Source organism: Hakea prostrata, chromosome 10, assembly GCF_041222555.1.
Source record: "Hakea prostrata isolate BN-2017 chromosome 10, UWA_Hpros_2, whole genome shotgun sequence".
NCBI lineage: Eukaryota > Viridiplantae > Streptophyta > Magnoliopsida > Proteales > Proteaceae > Hakea > Hakea prostrata.
Window position 1 is genome coordinate 36,903,437 of NC_142609.1, and position 22,207 is coordinate 36,925,643.

The following is a 22,207-nucleotide window of genomic DNA, read 5'->3' on the forward strand; positions in this document are numbered from 1 at the left end:
CTTGGCTTAAGAGTTCTCAAAATTTGATTTTTGAAGCAAAGAACTTCATGACTCATGAGTAAGAGATCTTAAGTTCTGCTCTCCCAAGAGCAAAACTTGGGTTTGTTGAGATATATAGATATTTGACCGTTGCAAGGTTGCTCGATTGGAAATGACAAATACTTTTTAGTGATGAAGTCATTAGTTTTGTTCTCATGAATGATGTATGTAATATTCCAATCCCGTATTAATAAAAAGTGTCTTTGTACTCAAACAAAGAAATAAACAAATACCATCTTGGCCTTTTGTAGATTAGTTGAGATTCTCAGCTCTACATGCAGACCCTTTTCATCAATCAATTTCTTTGTGTGTGATTTTCTAGTTATTTTATATTCCACTGTCTTTACAATTATATCTGATGACATTTTTCTTTAGTCATCTTAAGGGTAAGCTGTGATCCATCTAATAAAATAAGAGAAATTGCAGAGATAATAATGAGAAGGCTTCCACCTGTTTTCCAAAGTTATGGTAGTGTATATTGCACTTGGCTTTGAAAGGTCATCAAGACTAACTGCACTAGCTATAGTGTTTCAACCGAACGACTTTTGTGTCCGTCCTTGAAGCATGTTGTGTATTCGTGTCCGCGCTTGAGGCGTGTTGTCTGTCCGCCCTTAAGGCGTGTTATGTGTTCATCTTTGAGGCGTGTATTTTGTTTTCCTATGTAGTTGCCGGTGCTTATTTGGTGTTGTATTTGTTGCAGCTTTCTTTCTAATGGTATATTGGGCTTGACCCATCCCTTACTCAGGATGACCCTGTCTATTGCATGTATGACAATTTGGTCGCTTTCCGCTCCTTGGTTCGGTTTGAACCTTGTGTTTTCATGCAGCTATATATCTGTACTTTTCTTTCTTTAATGAATAAAGTGTTGTTTACCAAAAAAAAAAAAAAATAGTGCTTCAAAAGCTCATTCTTTCAAGAAGGGGCCTTTTGGCTTGTATTTTCTCCTCTCCTCAAGGAGCTCAACCAATCGAAAGAAGAGATAAAGAAAAGAAAGTATCATGCCATGGTTTGAAGGTGATCAATATTGATATTTGATTGATAAATATTTTTCAATAAAAGAAAAAAAAATATTGTGATTGATCTGTTCCAATGTTTTATTTGTGTTGCATAAATTTGGAAATGATTCATATTCAAATACAATGACATGCACTAAAATCATGATGTGTATAGTATTTCTTATTGATAACAAGATCACTTTTACCAAAATAAAAAATAACCAGATCATTATCTTCAAGAAAGCAAAAGTAGATCTCTAACTTTTCTGATTCACCTCAAATTGGGATCAAGCATATCACCATCAAGGTTGAGTTATTCTCAAGATATTGACATTTTGTACATAAAGAAAACATTGCCGGATCTAGAACGATCATTTATGACAAAGTATCAAAAAAAAGTTTTTGAGAAATCTTCGGGTCAAGGATAAAGCTTGTTGTATGTTTAGATAATTATATATAAAGCTATTTCCTAAGAATGTTTTCATTGTATTCGTAAGCTGATTGGATCAAACTTCAATTCTGAAAAGAAAAAAGAAAATTCTACACAAAATATGGATTTTTGATTACTGAAAAAGATGAAAATAAATTACAATAATTGTTGTCTATAGCATTAGGAATCTGGGATTTATTATTATTATTGGTATGAAACTGAAAGTAACTTAAAAACACAATATGCAAAACACAACAAGAGATGAAGCTTTTTGTTCTTGATCCCAGAGTATTAACTGTTCCAAAAGTAAACATAACAAGTGAAAAATACAGAAAACTAAATGGGGGTAATTGCTGTAAAATGTGAAACAAAGGAATCTCAATCTAGGAGTCTGGGATTTGTTCAGGAATAAAAATCCCTTTGAAGTGCTGTTGGTAACGAATTAATTATTGTGGGACAAGTTAAAGTAAAATTCCTTCCAAAACTTTTAAGAAATTCTTTTTCCCCCTCTGTGATTTGTGGCATCAAAAGTTGGTGGGAGGGATATAAAGCATTTCTTGATTTTGAAGTGACCTGGCCAAATGGAAGCCAATTAGACATTAATAATAATAAGGCTGCGTTTGTTTGCAAAGGTGGGGTGGGAAAAAAGGAGTGGGAAAAAAAAACATGTGGGTCTCACATGTAGTGGGGTGAGGGAGAAGAAAAGGAAAGGAAAGGGTTTTGCGGGGGTCCCACTTTTTACTTTTCCCAACTTTCCCACAATCCCCCAAATATGGGGGTTTTGCTGGGGTGGGAGGCATCAGACAGGTTCCTTGATTCAAGACCTGTTTCCCTTTCCCCGCAACCACCTCTACCTTTTGGATTTAAGGAAGTGAAATTTCCATTTTTCAAGAATCTCCCCCCCCCCCCCTTTTTCCCCCCAACCACCCGCGGCGGGGATAATTACTATGCCCCTTGACTATTGATTTTATTACTACTGTATCTCCTGTACTTTTTAAAATTACTAATCCAACCTTCAACTTTGTCTATAATTATTATTGCCCCCTTACCGTTAAGTTCCGTTAGTTATGATGTGGCATATTTATATTTTTTCAAAAACCCCAAAATACCCTTATACTTATCTCTTTACTTATTTACCCTTTTGTCAAGTTACAGTAGAACCCTTAATTAATTGTGGGAAAAAAAAAACTATAATCCGTTTTATTCTTTAATAAAAAAATTAAAAAACAAAAAAACCAAGTAAATAAAGAATGATTGAATAAAACTCAAATAGAAACTGAAGAGGAAGGAAAATCGAATTCAACTCAAATTGGAAACTGAATATCACCAAAATTTTCAAAATAAATGAAGTTTAATGAGGGTGGAAAACCAAATTGGATTTGGATTTTGTTCATTTATTTAATTCAAAATAAATGAAGTTTAGTGAAGGTGAGAAACCAAATCGAATTTAGATTTTGCTCATTTTTTTAATTCAAAATAGATGAAGTTTTGTGAAAGTGGGAAACCAAACTGGATTTGGATTTTGCTCATTTCATTAATTCAAAATAAATGAAGTTTAGGGTAAAATTGACATTTAATTTGGTTTTATAAATGGGGTAGAATCGTCTTTTGATTTCTTAATTTTAATGAAGGGCAAATTAGACATTACATATTCAAACTTAACGGCAACTTAACACCGTTATAAGGAAGGGAGCAACAGTAATTATCCCAAATAATAATAATAATAATAATAAATAATCAAGAAAGAATGGTAAAATTCCATCTACTATTTTGATATACAAAGAAGAAAGAAAAGGTGTAAACTCTATTTTTTTCAAAAAATTTAAAATACCTTTATTTCAAAAATGCTTAAAAAAAAAAAAGGAGACTTTTGAACATGTTTCATACATAATTAGTCATTTTGAAAAGTATGGAATTCTTCTTTAAAAAAAAAGGTATGAATTCTGAGTACAACTTGTTTTTGTCGAAAACGATAATTTGGACATATTAAACTTCAAAATAGGTCCGAAAACATTTTGCATGGTGAATTTAACTTTATTGCACTCTTAATATAACCATTGTATAAGGCTTCTGTCACAATAAGGTCATGAAAGAAATGTAATGTATGCAACTTTAGTACTCTTTTTTTTCTTTTTCTTTTTTTGGATAAAGAAATAAAGGGGATGCAGTAGCGGCGACCTAGCGCCCCCCCCCCCCCTACACAATATTTGGACTTTTTATCGAGTGCGACCTATGCAAGCATTAGCCCTGTGCACTACCAACCCAAGCACTGGCCCCGTCAGCGGAGCCCCACCGGAGGCCTAATATAGTCCACAGAAGCCGGTATGACTCATGCTCAGGCCAAAGAGCACACAACTGTCCAATGCAAGAAACAGAAGGGATTCAAACCTGGGACATGAGGTTTACCAAACCACTTGAGAATGACCTATGCAGCTTTAGTACTCCAACTATAAATAAAAGTTGTCTCAAGATTGAGATCGATCAATTGATCAAATATAGTCATACCATTTTTTTAAGGTGGAAAAAGGACTATACATTTAGCGGACAATCGAAATTGACCGTCCATTTCCAAAAGTATATTTTCACACTTCTTGATAAACGGACAGTCGAGATCAAAATCTCGATTATCGCAATAGAGTGCTGCCCATTAATTGCCCATCACTGAAGTCAAGTTCAAAGAAATAGCTGAGTGCAGCACTACGTTAATGATTACGTAAACTTCCATAAGACAAAAACAAAGAAGCTGCCTAACTTTGAATCACTCATTATCATAGACAAAAAGGAAGAAGATGACTTTTACGTATGTGGCTGTGTCACTTAATTTTGAAAATATGATTTGAAAAATGCAACAGTCAAATCGGGGTCTTAGATCTAAAAAAGAAAAAAATTGATATACCCAAAAAAAAATTAAAAAAAATAATGATAGTAACAAAAATTAATAAATAAATAAATAAAATAAAGTCTTATATTTTGAGCTTTCGTCACATGTTGAAAGACCTATTTCATCATGGCTAAAACGAATCCAAATCATTAACTTACAGCTTTACTAACAGGTGTTGGTTTTATCAACCTAGCAACCCTGCATTGATAGTAACTCTATTCTTATCTTGTATCTAGATGTAACTAGATGTAAAAGGCACATCTACCTAGCACTTACGATGGTAGTAACTCCATTCTCATCTTGTGCTTAGATGTAATAGGCACATCTATCCAACAACCCTACGATGGTGATAACCCTATTCTCATCTTGTGTTTAGATGCAAAAGGCACACCTACCGATTGATGCGTTTTTCCATAAATGATATTTTAGTAATAAAGAAAAGAGAGACCTTTAGGAAGTTTACAAAAAGAAGGAGCCCACCAAAAAGGAAACAGAGCCATACAAATTAACATTAAAACAAAATAGACCTAACCAGAGTAATCCATTTGAGGCCAAAAAACAGTGGGGAGCTAGAATATCCCCCCCCCCCCCCCCCCCCCCCAAAACTTGCGAGTCCGGATCAGCGACCCCGACGCTTCCTGATCACAAAAACCAGTGGGGGACCCGCGGTGAAAAACACTTTTTGGAAGAAAAAAAATTTCACCAGTGGGACCCACTAATTTTTGTGGCCAGGAAGCCATAGGAGAGCACAAAGTGCAACAACCATTGGATGGAATTCTTGTTTATTGTCATGCGAGAGATCGCAATACATGATAGTTTCGAGATCCAATACTATAATTTTTGCCACCCTTACGATCATAGTCGTTAGATCTCAAACATCAAAAAATATCATGCGTCATGATTTGAGAATCGCGTAGATATCATCTACACCGCAGCAAACAAAAACTCCCACTGGATGCCTTGTATCTAGCCAAAGAGAAGTGTTTCCATGAAGAAACGTGCCGTGATTAATGTTAAGACATGAGTGATGATCTTTGTAATCTACTAAATAAATGAAAAAGAAGCTTAAACCAGTTTAATGGTACCAAAAATGAACCCCCAATTTCTTCCTCAATCATTAGAACCCACCAAAATTGACTCACTCAATCTGAGTCACTGATGACCTATCACGATGTTTAATTTTTTTTTTCTTTTCTGGTTCAAGTTTTTGCTCTGTAGGTGATCTGGTACAAATGGTGTCTGTTGTTATAAGCCATTCACTCGTATAAGGTTCATGTTTGAATCCTTTTATTCTTCAAATTTCCTTCTCTGAATAGAAATTGTCTCCTCCAACATGGAAGGTGTTCACCAACAAGATCAAGAAGAAATACATCAACCTCTCCTTAATTTAGCAAGCGATGAATCTCTACCAAAATCGTCACCACCATCAATACCAAGAACATCATCAAAGCCTAGTCATCAACCAAGTGATCAATTAGAGAAAGTACTCAGTGACACAACACTACCACAGTGGAAGCGTCTCCAATTGGCCACTTCAATCGAACTGAAACTCCTCTTCCACCTTGCTGCCCCTGCTGTGGCTGTTTACATGGTTAACTATTTCATGTCCATGTCTACCCAGATCATCTCAGGCCATCTTGGCAACCTTGAACTTGCTGCTGCTTCACTTGGCAACACAGGAATTCAAGTCCTCACCTATGGCCTCATGGTATATATGTATAAATTCACACAGATTTCTGAGTTCTCTGTTTCTTATAGATAGAAAAAACTGAATAATAAGTATTGATTGAACAGCTAGGAATGGGAAGTGCTGTGGAGACCTTATGTGGACAAGCATATGGAGCTTCAAAGTATGAAATGTTGGGAATCTACATGCAGAGATCAACAATTCTTCTCATGGCAACTGCGATTCCTCTCATGATGATTTACATTTTCTCCAAGCCTATCTTGATCTTTATAGGCCAATCTCCACGGATTGCTTCTGCTGCAGCGGTTTTCGTCTATGGATTAATTCCACAGATATTCGCTTATGCAGCCAATTTCCCTATCCAGAAGTTCTTGCAAGCACAGAGCATAGTTACTCCTAGTGCTTACATATCCACTGCAACACTAGCTCTGCATCTGTTACTGAGTTGGCTTGCAGTTTACAAATTGGGCGTGGGGATTTTAGGGGCTTCGTTAGTGTTAAGTTTTTCATGGTGGTTGATTGTGATAGCTCAGTTTGTATATATTGTGACGAGTGAGAGATGTAAGCACACATGGAAAGGGTTTACAGTGCAAGCTTTTTCTGAGTTGCCAGAGTTCTTGAAACTATCAGTTTCATCTGCTGTGATGCTTTGCTTGGAGACTTGGTATATGCAGATACTTGTTCTTCTTGCTGGTTTGCTGGAAAACCCTGAAGTTGCTTTGGATTCACTTTCAATTTGGTAAGTGAAAATAAAACTTTCAATTGTTTTGCTTCTGCTTGGGTGGTGGATCCTGAATGTTGAGCAGAGGATCCTGGATACCTTTGCTCTTCAGTATTGGTGATGGACCAGGCTCCAGGCTCCTCATCAGGTAAGCCACCCCAATGTAGAGAGTGATAATACTTTCACTGCAGAACTACTTTTGTTTTGAAATGGAGCTTTACAAATTCATATATTCATGGGCAGTATGACAATATCTGGATGGGTTTTCATGATTTCTGTGGGATTCAATGCAGCTGCAAGGTTAGTTAAACATAACTCTCTAGCTATTCCCTTCTGTAATTCATTGTTGATTTTTTTTTTCCCAACTATTATGGTGAAGAAAGTTAATAATTGGGATTAACTAAGAGTTCAGTTTTAAAACAGTGTAAGGGTAAGCAATGAACTTGGAGCAGGAAACCCAAAATCGGCTGCATTCTCAGTGGTAGTGGTGAATCTGATATCTTTCGTAATATCAGTTATATTAGCAGGTGTAGTGCTTGCACTTCGTCATGTAATCAGCTATGGCTTCACAGAAGGTGAAATCATTGCTGATGCTGTCTCTGAACTTTGCCCACTTCTAGGCATCACTCTCATACTCAATGGTATTCAACCTGTCTTATCAGGTAAACCCATCTTTCTCTCCATTAATGTCTTCTCAGCTTGTTTCAGTTTCTCATCAAAACAGAACAGACCCTTTTGTTGTGGTGGTGGAAATGATCTGTTTTACTTTGGTTTCATTTCAAAGGTGTGGCTGTTGGCTGTGGTTGGCAAACGTTTGTTGCTTATGTTAATGTGGGATGCTATTACCTGATTGGTATCCCACTGGGAAGCTTACTGGGTTTCAAGTTCAATCTTGGTGCTAAGGTACAACAATTTTCGTTCTTCAATAGGGATTTTATCATCTGCCAAGATTCTAAGTTCATACCCAGTTCAGATCAGATCGAAACAGCTGGAATAGGCCTGAAAAACAGGTGAGGACTGAAGGTTAAACCCTAACTGAAGTTGTTCTTGTTTTCCATGTTTGTAGGGATTATGGTCTGGGATGATAGGTGGCACAGTGATGCAGACCATCATTTTGTTGTGGGTTACATTTCGGACTGACTGGAATAAAGAGGTAACTCTTCAAGTAATTGCCATTGTTTTCAGTAAAATTTGAATTAGTTAGCATATGATCAAAAACACAATAGCTGAAACCTGTGTCTTGTGTTTGATTTCAGGTAGAAGAGGCAAAGAAGCGTTTGGCAAAGTGGGATGAAAAGAAGGAACCACTCCTAGAGTAAGAAGAAGAACAGGGATGAGCAAGAGGAGAGGAATTTGAGAAACAATCATACTTCTGTTGTAAAATACTCACTTGATTATAGTGCACCTCGAAAGCTTCCTAAATGTAACTTTTTTTATATTTGGGTGTAAAAGAACTGTACACCCATTGGTTTAATATCTTGTGGGTTGACAAGCCTATCAATTTTGTGGGTGAAGATGGAGAAGGGAATTCAACATATTTTTAAAATAAAGATAAAATATCTATCAGGTCAGCCAATTCCACTTCAATGTGATTTCATTTTGGTTCAGATTTGGTTTGAACCCTAAAAGCTTGACTGCTGAAAAATAGAAGGGATTGGAATTCTAATTTGAGAATCTGTGGGAGAGTGAATGTTTAGTCACCGCAAGTTCACAAAAGAAAAACAAAAGAGTTTTTTATACGACACTTACTATATATTATTGGGGTGAAACTAGTGTCTACCCACTATTTTGGCCTAAATTACATAGCATCCTAACGTAGCAGTGTATAGTGTAAAACAAAAAATTCTAGAAACTCTAATAAAATGAAAGTTATTATTTAAAAGAGAAAAATACCTTACAAGATAATAATGACACCTATTTATAGTTAAGAAACTCTAAAAAATATTTGGGAAAAATAAAACAAAGCTAAAACCCTAAAACCGACTTAAATAGGAATTCAAAACCAACTAAAAAATTAAAAGTTCTCCAAAAACCGACTAAACATTGGAATTCAAGGGTCAAAATAACACGTACGGACATTGTCCCAAGTGAACCTCGATAGGGACACTGTTAGTGCTTGAAAAACTGTTTATTTTGATATGATATGGGTCCCGTAACTCTTTCTCGGATCAAAAGTTAAAAATTACCGTAAAACTACATCACACCCACTTTCAAAATTACGAATTATCCACGATTAGAATTTTCTATTATATGGGAGTAAAATGACCTAAATGCCCTTTGGACAGTAAAATAACTTAGTTACATTTATTTAATGCCCTCTCATACCCAACCGCCCCCCCCCCCCCCCCCCCCCCCCCCCCCCCCCCCCCCCCCCCCCCCCCCCCCCCCCCCCCCCCCCTTTTTTTTTTTTTTTTTTGCCCCCCCCCCCCTTTTTTTCCCCTCCCCCCCCCCCCCTCCCCCGGCATTCAAGCGTTCATCGGGTGGCCATGCTCCCATATCCACGCTACCTTCCTCCTTTGATGGCCCTCGCCTCTACCGGCATAGAGGAATCTTGATGCTCCTCCTCCGAAACGCCTCTGATCCCACCCTAGCCCAATGACTCGAAAGAAGGGGGGGGGGGGTCCGCGTGGGCCCTTTGACCATCCTCACCCTCACCAGCCACCTCGGCATGCCCACCCCAAAACTTTTCTTCTTGTTTCTTGTCCAGCTTCTTATCGCGCCGCCCCCCCCCCAAAAACCTTTGGGTGGGCCCCCCCTCGCAAAGCACCAACCCAAAAAAAAAAAGATCCCTTTGAATCGGTTCATTAACAGATGCATTCACAAAAATTAAAAATAAAATAAAATAAAAAAAGATCCCATTTTCTCACGTGTGGTTGACGTTGAGTTGTTAAGATGCTAAACCCAGTTCAGGAAATGGGGATTTTAATTGACTGTTGTTTTGCCCCTAGCCATCGACTTGTTTCGATTTATAAATGCTTCCTTTCAAAATGTGAATTTGGTTCTCCTTATGGTCTATTACCAAAAAAAAAAGTTCTCCTTATGGTCAGGGGAAGTTATCACATTTAGGGCTCAGATCTACCGGCTGCCTACAGAGCTGTTATTGGAGTATTCTGAAATCTGTCAAATTGATAGTTACTCTGATTTCTTCTGTTGGAGGTCTGGAGCTCATGTTTGAGGGTTTTCTTTTTGGATCCATTTTGGTCGGGAGTGATTTTTAGAGAATAAAATGGATGATCGTCTGAAAAATATAGGCAAACGAGCCCAGAGAGAATGGGAGTTTGGCAGCCGCCCTCACCAAAAGCACCGGACCAGAATGTTTCCTGTTGCTTACTATCTTTGCAGAAATCAACACTTCGAACATCCCCATTTCATTGAGGTTCCGCTCTCATCGCCTGGAGGCCTTTACTTGAGAGGTAAACCACAAAGGCATTCTTATGCGATCCCTCTGCTCAGTTCTTGCTCAGAGAGAGAGAGAGAACAAGGGTAATTAAATGGGGTCAGCAGTGGTCGTCGTCGGCAGAGAGGGGATATAGTGGTTTATGGCAGTGGTGGGCAATTTTCGACAAAAAATAGGAAGAAGATGGGTGAAGCTTCCCCCACCTAAGATTTGGGTATTCACCCACCCAAGAGTTGGGTATGGGAGGAAAGTCATTTTACTGCCCAAAAGGCATTTAGGTCATTTTACACCCTACTTAACAGAAAATCCTCACTATGGTTAACTTGTAATTTTGAAAGTAGGTGCCATGTAATTTATGCCATTATAGTGGGGTGACAGTGGATGCCGTGTTAAAAACTCAAAACAAAACAAAGAGGGGGTGGAGTTGGGAGGTGTAAGAACTCAATGACCTAACTAAAACTACCCCAGGCAAAGAGAGAAGGGGATCATGTCCTGGACTTCTTGACATAGTAGAATCAAGTTCTATGAGTTACATCTCCAATGGCAAAATGACCTGCGGAATACATTGTTAAAACTAAACTGGGCCACTATATTTAATACAACAGAATGGACAGTACTGCGACAGTATTGTTAACCATCTGCTGGATCACCTAAATCAAAACAAAATTGGTCTAGGCCCAACCAAACCATGGCAGCATGATATACCGAGGATGAATGATTAATAACACTGGAACATGATGAAATAGTCTACAGAAGATCATAAGAGCACCACAATGCTGAAAAGCAGAGGCAGAGCCTTCAAATGTGAAGCAAGAGCTGGCACCTATCTAAAATAGAAAGGTTTAGGACTGCTTTCTTCATCAAGAGAATGCAACAAGGGGAACTGATGGAAGTCTGGGTATAAAATTATCGATGGACCTGAAAACAGTATACATAAATCTCAAAACTTGTAGAACACGACCTCAGTCAGTTCGCATGTTATCAGGTGTATTTGGATGCTCTTGTCCCCTTGTGTTTTCCGGCCTTGAAGAAGTCTTGGCTCCTGATATATGTCTGCAGTTCCTGAATACCATAATTGATTTCATCAGATTCTTGAGCATGAAAGCAGGTAAAGAAAAAAATAAATAATAAAGAAAACTGCTACAGCATGAATTATATTTGCTAAAAAGGTCACAAATCTTACAAGTCACCTAACCAAACCGATTAATCATCACAGTTGATCAGTATTGAAATGCATATGGCTCTTTTCTGAAAAAAAATCCCCCCCCCCCCAACAAATCAACAATGACATATCATGCTCATTTATGATAAACTACTTGGATCCAACAGTGAATGATTTGACTGATAACACAGTTATGAATTCTGAATGTAGATCAACAGTATGAGGACATTACGTGTGTAGTGCCTCTGTCACCCTTTCGATTTCACTCGACCATAGTACTGGGTCAGCATTCTTTGGCAACAAATCCTGCTGCTGGGTTCTATCTCGTAACCATTGTTCTGCCTTGATGCATTCGTTAAGGATCTGCAACATCAAAGTAAAAATCTATTAGCAGTAAATCCAACCCCATGCCCGCTGCACAACACTAATCTTCTCATATAATTCAGATAACATCCTTATCAGACAATTCTTTAAGTTTGATCCATACAGCATCTCTTTCATTTGGTGGAAGTGATCTCACAGCCATCCGGTGATCTACAATACACTGCATCAGATCTCTGGTGGCCTGTGCTCTCGCCTCTTCATCTTTATAGCGGCTTTCAATAGGATCCACCATCTACCAGAAAATGCAAATCCAATTCATTACTAAGAATATTACCAAAAACTTCATTACCAAGGAAGTTTACAATGTTACAATTTCCAAGGAAAAAAACCAGCCACCTTCTTGAGAATATCCAGTTTGCATGTATAGACCTTTTCAGATTCATCATCTCCATCCTCATAAAGCCACTCTTCTGTCTCTTGTAAATTTCTGGAGATCCCTTCCTTCTCTGAATCAGTTGCAAAGCTCCGATATGTATGGAAAATCTATTGCAGTACATCAATCATTACACGGGGGAGACAAAAAAAAAAGAATAGCAGATTCACATCAGACACATATGGTGAAAGAGTGTGTGTGTGTGTGAGAGAGAGAGAAAGAGAAAGAGTGTCCAAACAATGATATAAACCAGTCCTAAATTTCTGAGTACATATACATCACTACTTGGATGTAAACTGTAATATTTCAGTACTTAGACCCAATTCTGATGCAATGTGTTGTTATGATCAAGGGATGATTTTGCCAATGTGGGTACAAATTGAAATGCAGCTAGCTGGTGATTTGATAAATAAAAGACAACTGCAGCCTTGACATCAAAGGATGGGAACTCCAAAACATATTTCTGTAAATTCAGTGAAAGGTCAGGAGAGGCAGCAGAAATGAAATTCTGGTTTACAATTTTCAGCAGAGTAGGGAAGTCATCCCATTGTCATAAAGATTCTCTTGAAAGCTGTTACAAGAAGTTAATTTAAAATTAATGATCCAGAGATCTTACACATTTGTAGGTGAATGGACTAAAAAGAAAAGATGATCAATGCTGACTGCACAAAAGCAGCAGAAACTTTTAAAAGGAGATAACGAAGGAGAAGAAGATTATAAAAGAAACGGAAAGGTAAAAACACACTTATGTTTTCAGACTCCTCAAATAACATCAAAATCTTTCAATTGAAATAAAACGTTGATGGAAAACATCATGGAACAACCACCAAAATGTTTTGCTCAGTTGGCAATGACCAACGCCTCTTAGTGAAGAGGTCATGGTTCAACTATCCCTAGTGATATTGTAATAGTCCCCCACCCCCAATAAAATGAAAAGTCACCAGTTCCCAAACCAAAAAAAAATTACACATTGTAACATCCCAAAATCTAGTCTCCAATCTAGATTGAACAGAACTAGCACGTCGCCTTAAGTTTACTTCCATTTAAAACAACTTTCTTTTTTTCTGGTAGAAATTAGAAACTTAAACATATTTCCCAAAACCAACAAAATGACAACTTATTAATGCTAGCTATTTAACCAAAAACCTTGAATAACCCTAAAATAGACCTGATTGTAAAACCAATTCATAGACAGCATCACCACCCATGTCTCAACATGGGAAAGGCCCAAAACTAAATGTATACACTATTACTACTGCATTTCCTGGTCAGATTTTACATCATCCAGGCAAGGCATTTTTTCTTGGATTAGCTTAGGCACCGAAAGGTCAATTACTTCAGACCCAACAATGAAACCCTAAAGGAGTAAATGTTATATTTAGCTTCAAAATTCTACCTTGTTGCGGGTTTCATAGACATATGACTCCAGGGCATTCTTTTTATTTTTGGTTTGCTCCATGATTTTGTCCTGTTGTTCCAACTGACGTTCTTTCTCTTGAGCTTCTGAAAGCTCAGCATTGGACATCCCACCATAAGGATGCTCACTCACTGGTATTTCATGTCTCTGCAAGTGCCTACCCTTTCTCATTCCATCATCCTGCATAAGTTGAAGATAGTGTGAGTAACTTTTACATCTCAAATCATTGTCTTCCGATTCATCACTACTCCAGGTAACATATCCAGAAACCAGGAAATTACTAGATGCATTAAGATTTTCCAGTGGTGGGCCTAGTCCATAAGCATAAACTGTAATATGAAAGACTAAGGGTGAACTTACTGCAGGCATCTCTGAAAACCTAGGATGCGAAATGCCTTCACCACCATTTGCCACAGCATCAGAAGAACCAGAAGTAGACTCTTTCTCCGAATTTCTCGTATTTAAATGAGTGTTATCCCTTGTCCTTGGATTATCAATATGATCTTCTAACAACTATATGATATTCAAAAGGTAATTAATAAGATTTCACAGAAAATGCATAGAGCTCAAAACTTTTACAGAAGTAAAAACTCAAATTCAATACTTACAGATGCTGAATCTACGGTAACAATCCCATGAATATTTAATTGGATTCTAACTTTAACTTTGCATTTGTCAGCATGAGAAATTTGGAAAGCGCCAATCTGTGGAAATATTGAATCATCAATCTAATATTGAATGCAAGCAAAATACAGAGAATCTAAATCAAAGGCCAGAAGATGAAATAAAAATTAAATGATACAAGCAAACTGCAGAAAAGAAGTACTGGTTGTCTCATGAGAAGTCAGCACGATGCAGTTAAAGAATGACCAATTGGACAAATTATGCCTCAGAAAATTTTATTTTGCTCATGGATAGATAGTATGGAACTTTATATATTTTTCTTTACTGTTGTAACGGGATTAAGTATACCAATAAGATTGTGTGGATCAAATGTGCTGTTAAATAACTTAGTTAAGCCCAAAAAAAAGTCCTTTCAGGTGAAGTATTTTGAGTTTGAATAGAATAATTTATGGCTCCAAAGACTTGTATTTTGTGTTTATATACCTTATTGAGTGTGAAAGTGATAGGATCCTCTTACAAGGCACTTGGAAGTTTACACAGAGATGCAGTTGGGATTAAAAAAAAATTAGTTGCCCAACAGATAAGAAGTATTAGATAGAACATTCTTGTGAGATGCTGTGATCATTATTAACTTTTCAAGAGAGGTTAATAGTTTTTGAAGCTACTAAAAGTAATTGCCTCCAAAATTCATTAGCTTTCATTTCATAATTCATTGAAATCAATGTGAATGGATTGAGGATTGACTAATCAATGGCGATTAAGTGGAAACTGCTCGTCAGATGTTAATGGCTTGGGACACAGGAACTGAATAGTAAGGTTGGTTTCCAATTCTGAGCCTGAAAAGGCCTGATTGGGACTATTAATGAAAGAAGCTGAGATATCTAAGCTGTTCAGATCCAGAAATTATTTTCAGTCCTGTTTCTACAAAGATTACCTAAGTCTCATCCAATCCATTTCTTGCATGACAACATTTTTAGTCCATTTCTCACATAACATATCCACAGTCAAATGGATGAGCCACTTTGAGTTCAGGATAGTCTAACGCATAGCAGGTTAGGTAGGGTCTAATTTTGCCGAAATCAGATGGAGGGGAGGGGAGAGGGGGTAAGGGACTAAGGGCCACCGGAAGTAAGATGATGTAACCAGAAGGGGGGGCCCATGGAAGGCTGAAAGAAGGCCCAAAATTAGCCTCCTCTCCTTCAGCCCTACAGGATGGCTGCACCTAGAAAGAGGCAAAATAGTCATTTTACCAGCCCTTTTGGAGTCCCATCAGTCCCAGTTAAATCCAGTATTTTATGAGTCGTCCAGACCTAGTCTCCATTTTGAGCCCTTGGTTGTCTATATATGGCAGAGTCCTTGTCCTAGTAGGAGTCCCAATAGGAATCCTATTTTCAGGTTGGATTCCTTCTTTAAGTAGGAAGTTTTAATTTTACAACTTATTTGTTTAGAAGTTCTTAAATAGATTTTCTTTTCTAGTTGTTTGAGTTGAGTCTTAGTGTGAGAAGGAATCCCAATCCAAATAGAATTACTTGTTGAGTCCTAATCCAAGTCCCTTTATTTTGTTGAGTCCTATTATAATTTCCTTCCTTGTAAAAGGCTATAAATATAGCCCTCACACACATAACAGGGCAGATTATGATTATGTTACCGCCCTAGGATCAGGCCACGTGGAGGAGAGAGAGAAGTTACAATCAGTTGGGAGGTTATAAATAGGAGAAAAGGTGTGAGGACAGGGGTATCGGATGTATTGTGAGTGGTTTTGGGCAGCCTATGGCTGACGGGCAGCATTGTATGCTGTGGGGTTGACTGACACCATTAAAACCAGATTATCTTTGTTAATTTCTTGGTTTTAGTATTAATTTTCATATTGCATTATCAATTGGTATCAGAGCCTGTTTCAATCCGCAGGAAGGGATATGGAGACTGGAGACAAGATAATCCATGTTTTCTAGCAAAAAGGATGCACAAGAATGGCTTCTCAAAGTTATGCTATTCTGTTGGGAACACCAAATTGAGGACAAGCACAGAATTTGGGTGGGTCTCCAACACTTGGAAGGAAACGTGATGGATTGGGTATACCAGGAATGCCGGCCGGAGATTACCTGGACAGACTTCAAAGAAGCCCTGAAAACTGAGTTCAATAATGGTAACGAGACTTATTCGAGCGTTGTTTAAATGACATCGAATTGACACTAAAATTAGTGGCAAGGAGAAGGAATCACAGGGTAAAACTGTAAAATCGAGAGAAAGAAGGCTCAAGTTAGTGGATGGAGAGAAGGAGTGGAGGTGACAGCTACCTCTCACTAAACTTGGAGAAAAAAATGAAGGAGCTCAATTGTTCGGACCACCCTTTAAAACTTCGTTGAAGGGATGGGTGCAATTTCTAAAGGCCAAAGGCATAGCACAGGGGAAGAAGAGGAGGTCAAGGGATGAGAAAGAGGGGCAGACATGATCAGTCCAGAGAGATGAACGGTGAGGCGGTGTGAGCACCAGCGAAACCCCCTTGGAAAAGGCCAGTAAAAAAGGGACTCATCGGCATTGTGGAGACAGAAACAGTGTGATTTCGAGCGACAAGTAGACCTCAAGCTAGGAGAATGGCATGAATCACAATCGGTGGGGAAAGAGGAAGACCACAGTAGGGTTTTTTTGCAAGTTTCATGGGGGAAGAGATGGTCCAATTAGGGATTTTCGTTGGATGGGGGTTTTATGTCCAAATCAGGGTCAGATTAGTTACTTCCCCAATCCTGGGCCGCCCAATGCAGTTGGCCCAACATATTAAACCCATTAAGTGTACCTTAAGAAGCTCAACAGTTTCAAGTACTTAAAAGCCCAATTTCCTGGGCAATGGACTGAAGAATCAAGGCTCAAACCATGGGCCTGCTGAGGAAGCCCCTACTAACCCCAGCCCATCATTGTTATCCATGGCATTAAGCACTTGGGCCCACCCATCGCCTTAATTACTTGGGCCCAACACAAAGTTATATTAACTCTAGCCCCACCATTGCAGTTGAACCAGAAGCCAACTGAGAAACCGGTACAACTCAAAGGATTGAACCGATAGCAACCCAGCTGAACCAACTGGCATGTGAACCGTCGTTCTCAACCTTCATAACTTGACCTAACTCTGCCCCTGCGACAAGACGACTGACCAGATTTGCAGACCAGGCTATCAGGGGCTGCTCACCGTGACGTAGGAGGGTGCATCACTTCAAATGGCGGGGTGATACATCTCGCCCTTGAAAACAACCTCAGAGGGGTTGTCGGCAACGGTGGTCTATTCTTGGGGAAAGCTACTGCTAGGTCACTCGCAGCTGCCATAGCCCATCTAAACAGCGAGGAAGAAAAGGAGGAATCCTTTCAGCATCCGTGCAAGAAGCACACGGAGAGATGCTTTGTTTTTGCCACCGAAGGTCTGAAACTTGACGATAAGAACAGGGAAGAATTTAATCTGTGTGCTAGTTCTGGTTGATGAGCACCGGGTGGGACTCAAGTCCGAGGGAACTTCAAGATGAATCCAATGTGTGTCCCACATGGAGGTGATCTTTTACAAAAAGAAGTTCTTTTGCTGCTCTGTTGGATGGGGGGGGGGGGTTTAGTGATGATTCGTCCAATCCAAGGACAGCTACTGTGGGTGCTGCTTCACATGGCAGGTTTCACAATAACCTCAGTGCAGTAGGTGATGTCTTGTATATGGATCCTTTTTGTTATGGATTTCCAGTTGAACCCATCTCCAACAGCTTCTTACTGGGGTCATTCTTCCATCATCTAAAGCTTCTGGAGTTTTCCTTCATATGTGCTCTCTCCAGTTATTAGGATACCAAATCTGTTGGAGTCCAAAGAAACTTGTTCTTGACAACACAAAATTGGTGTCGCTGTGCGGCAAGAATGTGAGACCAAACTTTAAATTTTCCTTCACCTTGAGGACAAGGTGAATTTCGAGGGACTGGTAGTGTAGGGCTCTAGGTTCAGGCCACATGGAGGTGAGAGAGAAGTAACTTCAGTTGGGGGTTATAAATAAGAGAGAAGGTGTGAGGAAAGGGGTATCAGATGTATATGTGACTGGTTTTGGGCAGCCTATGGCTGAGGGGCAGCATTATATGCTGTGGGGATGACTGGTACCATTAAAACCAGATTATCTTTGTTAATCTCTTGGTTTTAGTATTAAATTTCATATTGGATTAGCGGGTTCTAATAAATAGCCCTCCAAACATGTAACAGCTCAGATTATGATTATCTGAATAACTGAACTTGAAGGAAGACTATTGAAGTTGTGTTTCCCAAGTGGGGGACCAGCAGCTGTCCCGTGCTACTGTTTTTCTGTTTTCCTCTCAAAGCCTGCAGCAACCTTGGATCTTCAAGGAAATTTAGCGAACTTGATAGGTCCCTAGTATCACGAGTCTACACTCGACAGGGAAAGCAAATCCCTAAATTCTAGGGAAGGAAACGATTGGCAGATTCGAAGAGTCCTATTGTATTCAGGTTACTTTTTAGGATTAGATTGAAGAGTCGTATTACATTCAGGTTAGAGTCATATTACATTCAGGTTATTTCTGAAGAGTCCTATTCAAATTCAGGTTACTTTTGAAGAGTCCTATTCGAATTGGGATGATTCTGTTAATTAATACTGTAGGAACGTAATTGCTATAAATAGAGGGAAGGAAGAGTAGAAGAGACATGTTTTGAGCATTGGGAAAGTTTATGTGAGAGCTATTGCTCTTGGGTAGCCGTAGGAATCACCTACTGCTGGTAGTATGTATTGTTTCTTATTCAACTTTTATTCAAAGTCCTTTTTTTCTTCTTGAGTTATTCCACCTTGTTAAGTAGCCTCATTCAGGTACCTAACAGAACTGTTAAGAGTTTCCTTCCTCAACACAAGTAAGGCTCTATCCCACCCCACCCCTTCTTACTTCTTGTACAAACCCCCTTTTCTCTCATTTTTCTTGCACTACTTCCCTCCCCCTCCAATTCCAAAACCCTAACCTCCCTATTCCCCATGCTATTTCATTCCCCTTTGAACTGCAACACCTCCCCCCCCCCCCCCAAACCCCTTCGATCCTCATCACAGCCCTTATTCCTTCATTAGATTCCTGAAAACCTGCACTTCATCTTCTTCCTTCAAACCCTCGAAACCCTAAATTCCTTTAGTCATAACTTTCAAACCTCCCATCCAAATCACCATCCTTTCCCAACACTCAACCCCAGGCCTATCCCTAACCCAACCATAGAAACCCTAGTAATTATAAGCCCTAATTTTAGGAACCCTAACCTTGGAAAATAATTCTGAAATTATAAATCCTTCTAAAATCAGAATTATTCCCTGCAAATCCCAACCTTCATCCAGCCTGGCCAACCCCATTCCCTCTCCCATTAACCCTAGAACTCTAATAACTCCTAGCAACCCTAAACTTGAAGAAAACCCTAAATTCCAAACCCTGTATTTTGAGGATCAAATCTAAAACTGTAATTCACAGAGTCAGATTAATCCTCTAACTTCCTGCCCTTAAAGCAGTCTGGCAGAACCCTCTTACCCTAACCCATCAACCCTAACAGTTCCCTACACCCCTGACACCCTAGCTGCAGGGTATCATTGATCAATTCAAGCTGCTGTCCACCTGTACTTTTCCCTAAACAGCATGGTTGAAACCCAAAATTACTGCTTGTTCGCTACAAGACGATCCTGGACCTGGCCCTTGATTTGGGAGTTACATCATAAGGGGGTGCAGTGGGGGAAGAGTGAGACATGGCTCCTACAAATATCAATAAGAAGGATAATTTGGGTATTCAATACCACGGGAGATGGAGAGGTACAATTTTTTTCTCTAGTGTCTCATCAAATGAGCAAAACAAAAATGTAAATATTCCAGTCAGAATAATGGAAATGTTGACAAGTCGCAAATGTCACTCCTTTCACATACAATACTAGTTCCCAAGTTGTAATGAGTCAAATTGGTACAATTAAAGAAATTGGCCGAAATTGGAGGAATGAGCTGAAATTGCTAGAAGACTTAATTTATACAAGAACCATAATTTCCAAGGTAGCAATTTGACACAATGTGTTGGAGGGGTGCTTAAGTGCTTGGACAACAAGGTGCCTATCTAGGCAACAAAGTGTTTCTCTTTATTCCTCCATTCTCTAACAGCATTTAGTAACCTTCAATATATACCTCAAATACTTCAAGAATAATGAGAGAAGAGCTCACAAAACCAGGGCTTGGTTCATGTGACCAATAGACCATGGGTTGGACCAGCCTAATGAGGCTAGGAATTACTGGTCTTCCAAACAGAATCCTGGGGGCCCAGTAGTCTTTTGTTCATTAGGCTGTTCAAGTCTTTTGGTGAAGGGCAGTCATCGTCTTTTGAGAATCACTAATTAAAAGGGTGCTGGACACCTGGGATCAAACAATAAGGATGAACATACTGCATCACCAACTAAAGCAACTGCAAACACTAACTTACACTCAGGGAGGGATCCACAAGATACAACCATAGCCTGGAGTTCTTTCAGAAGACTCGAAGAATTTGGTAGTTTCTATTTTTATGTTATTCCTAATTTCTAAATCCTTAGTTTCTATTATCATGACTTTTTACTTTTTTAATTAGTAACCTTCTAATTTTTGAGCAATTGCTTGTGCTCTATAAACATATATAATAGCCTGTAAGAACCCTACAGAAAAAGTCAAACTCAAAACAGAGAAAGCAGTGGTAGATTGTTTACACCCGGGATCAACAAAATAAGGATGAGCGACTGAATAAAACTGAAACTTTTACTGCCCATTTTATTCCCTTTGAATAAAAAATAAGAACATAAGAAAAGGATAAGACGATGAAAAAGATATATGAAACAAGAAAGGGATAGGAGGATGCGCTACCTTGGTCTTCACTCTCACACTGTACAAATTTTGATCGAAACCAGGTGAAATTTCAGCAAAATTGCTTAACCAAAAAATGTACCATATCTTGGGTCATATCAGTCGAAGTTTTGACTGAGATTCGACCGTCTCACCAGTATCGACCCATTTCGAACCATTTCAGTCAATCTCTAACATAAATTAGCAGGTTTCGACAAGATCTGCAGGTATCAAAGATCTCATCTTGACCTACCTCTGGAGTTTTCAGTATTGACTCTTCGTCAATCGGGTTAGTCTGATTCAGATACAAGGTATTTCAACCCTGGATTAAAGGAGCAAAGAAGCCCTTATTTAGGATAGAAAACTTTCACCAGTGCAGGACCATGAGATTGCAGGGGAGACAGAGAGAGAGCAGAAGAGCAGAAACAGCAAAGATGGGTGGAGGCAATGGAAGTGAATAAGAACAGATGCATAGAAGACTGGAATGCACTAAGGGAGAATTTGGAGCACAACTTCTTGTGGACTTGTCGTAACTTAGCTATGGCCAGCATCTTTGGTATCACTCTTCCAGTCCTCATCTACAAAGGGATCATCAAGGAATTTGTAAGTGCAGACCCTGATTCACTCTCTCTCTCTCTCTCTTGCAACCCCAATTTTTCTTCTGTAATTTTAGTTTAGTTGGATCTTTCTTTTATTCTGACATTCAATCTATTCTCTTCATGTTTCACTGACCTAATTTTCTTGGTTTAGTTTCCAATCACCACTATTTCCTGGAAAAAAAAAAGAAAAAGAAAAAGAGGTCTCCAAAGATGGCTGAAGTTTTGCCACCATCTTGGTTTTGAGGCTGGGTGAAACCAGCCTCAAAACCGAGATTTCAAACCTAGCTCTTACCTAAAGCTATCCAGGTCCCGTGTAAATGGATAAATTATATCCGCTTCCAAGTCTGCATCCATATCTGTTTTTGGGAACCAAATCCATTTGAAAACTAATAGGATGTGGATAAGTGATACACCTTTCCAAATGATCATTATCTGATTACGTTGCATTGTTAGATTTGTTTTCTTATATTTATGAATTTTAACTTAATGTGATTATTTTCTAGATTCTCTGTTAAAAAATAAATATAAAATAAAATCAATAGTAAAAAATTTATGAAAATCAAAGACTAAAAAGAGTGGAAGAAAGAAAAGTTGCAAGATTCTCAAATCTCAACTCTAACCCTCGACAATACAATGGTAAAGATATCAAC

The 22,207-nt window shown here is 38.7% G+C and overlaps 2 protein-coding genes across 2 annotated transcripts in view; one reads left to right on the top strand and one right to left on the bottom strand.

Annotated features, from left to right (window-relative positions):
• Positions 1-5,468: 5,468 nt before the first annotated feature.
• Positions 5,469-8,350, top strand: LOC149002706 (protein DETOXIFICATION 40-like). Its single transcript, XM_089137225.1, has 7 exons — positions 5,469-6,053; positions 6,140-6,771; positions 6,997-7,053; positions 7,177-7,415; positions 7,538-7,656; positions 7,820-7,906; positions 8,010-8,350. Exons 1-7 carry the CDS (start codon positions 5,679-5,681, stop codon positions 8,070-8,072), a joined length of 1,572 nt encoding a protein of 523 aa, XP_088993351.1. The 5' UTR covers positions 5,469-5,678; the 3' UTR covers positions 8,073-8,350.
• A 1,875-nt stretch (positions 8,351-10,225) lies between these two features.
• The window catches only part of LOC149002707 (heat shock protein 70 (Hsp 70) family protein), a 37,397-nt gene continuing 25,415 nt past the window's right edge, over positions 10,226-22,207 (bottom strand). The window contains exons 4-10 of the mRNA XM_089137224.1: positions 14,095-14,190; positions 13,847-13,999; positions 13,466-13,666; positions 12,033-12,179; positions 11,800-11,928; positions 11,545-11,675; positions 10,226-11,212 (exon numbers count right to left, since the gene is read on the bottom strand). Of these exons, the coding sequence (XP_088993350.1) occupies positions 11,113-11,212; positions 11,545-11,675; positions 11,800-11,928; positions 12,033-12,179; positions 13,466-13,666; positions 13,847-13,999; positions 14,095-14,190 (957 nt within the window). The 3' untranslated portion in view covers positions 10,226-11,112. The remainder of the gene's footprint in view (positions 11,213-11,544; positions 11,676-11,799; positions 11,929-12,032; positions 12,180-13,465; positions 13,667-13,846; positions 14,000-14,094; positions 14,191-22,207) is intronic.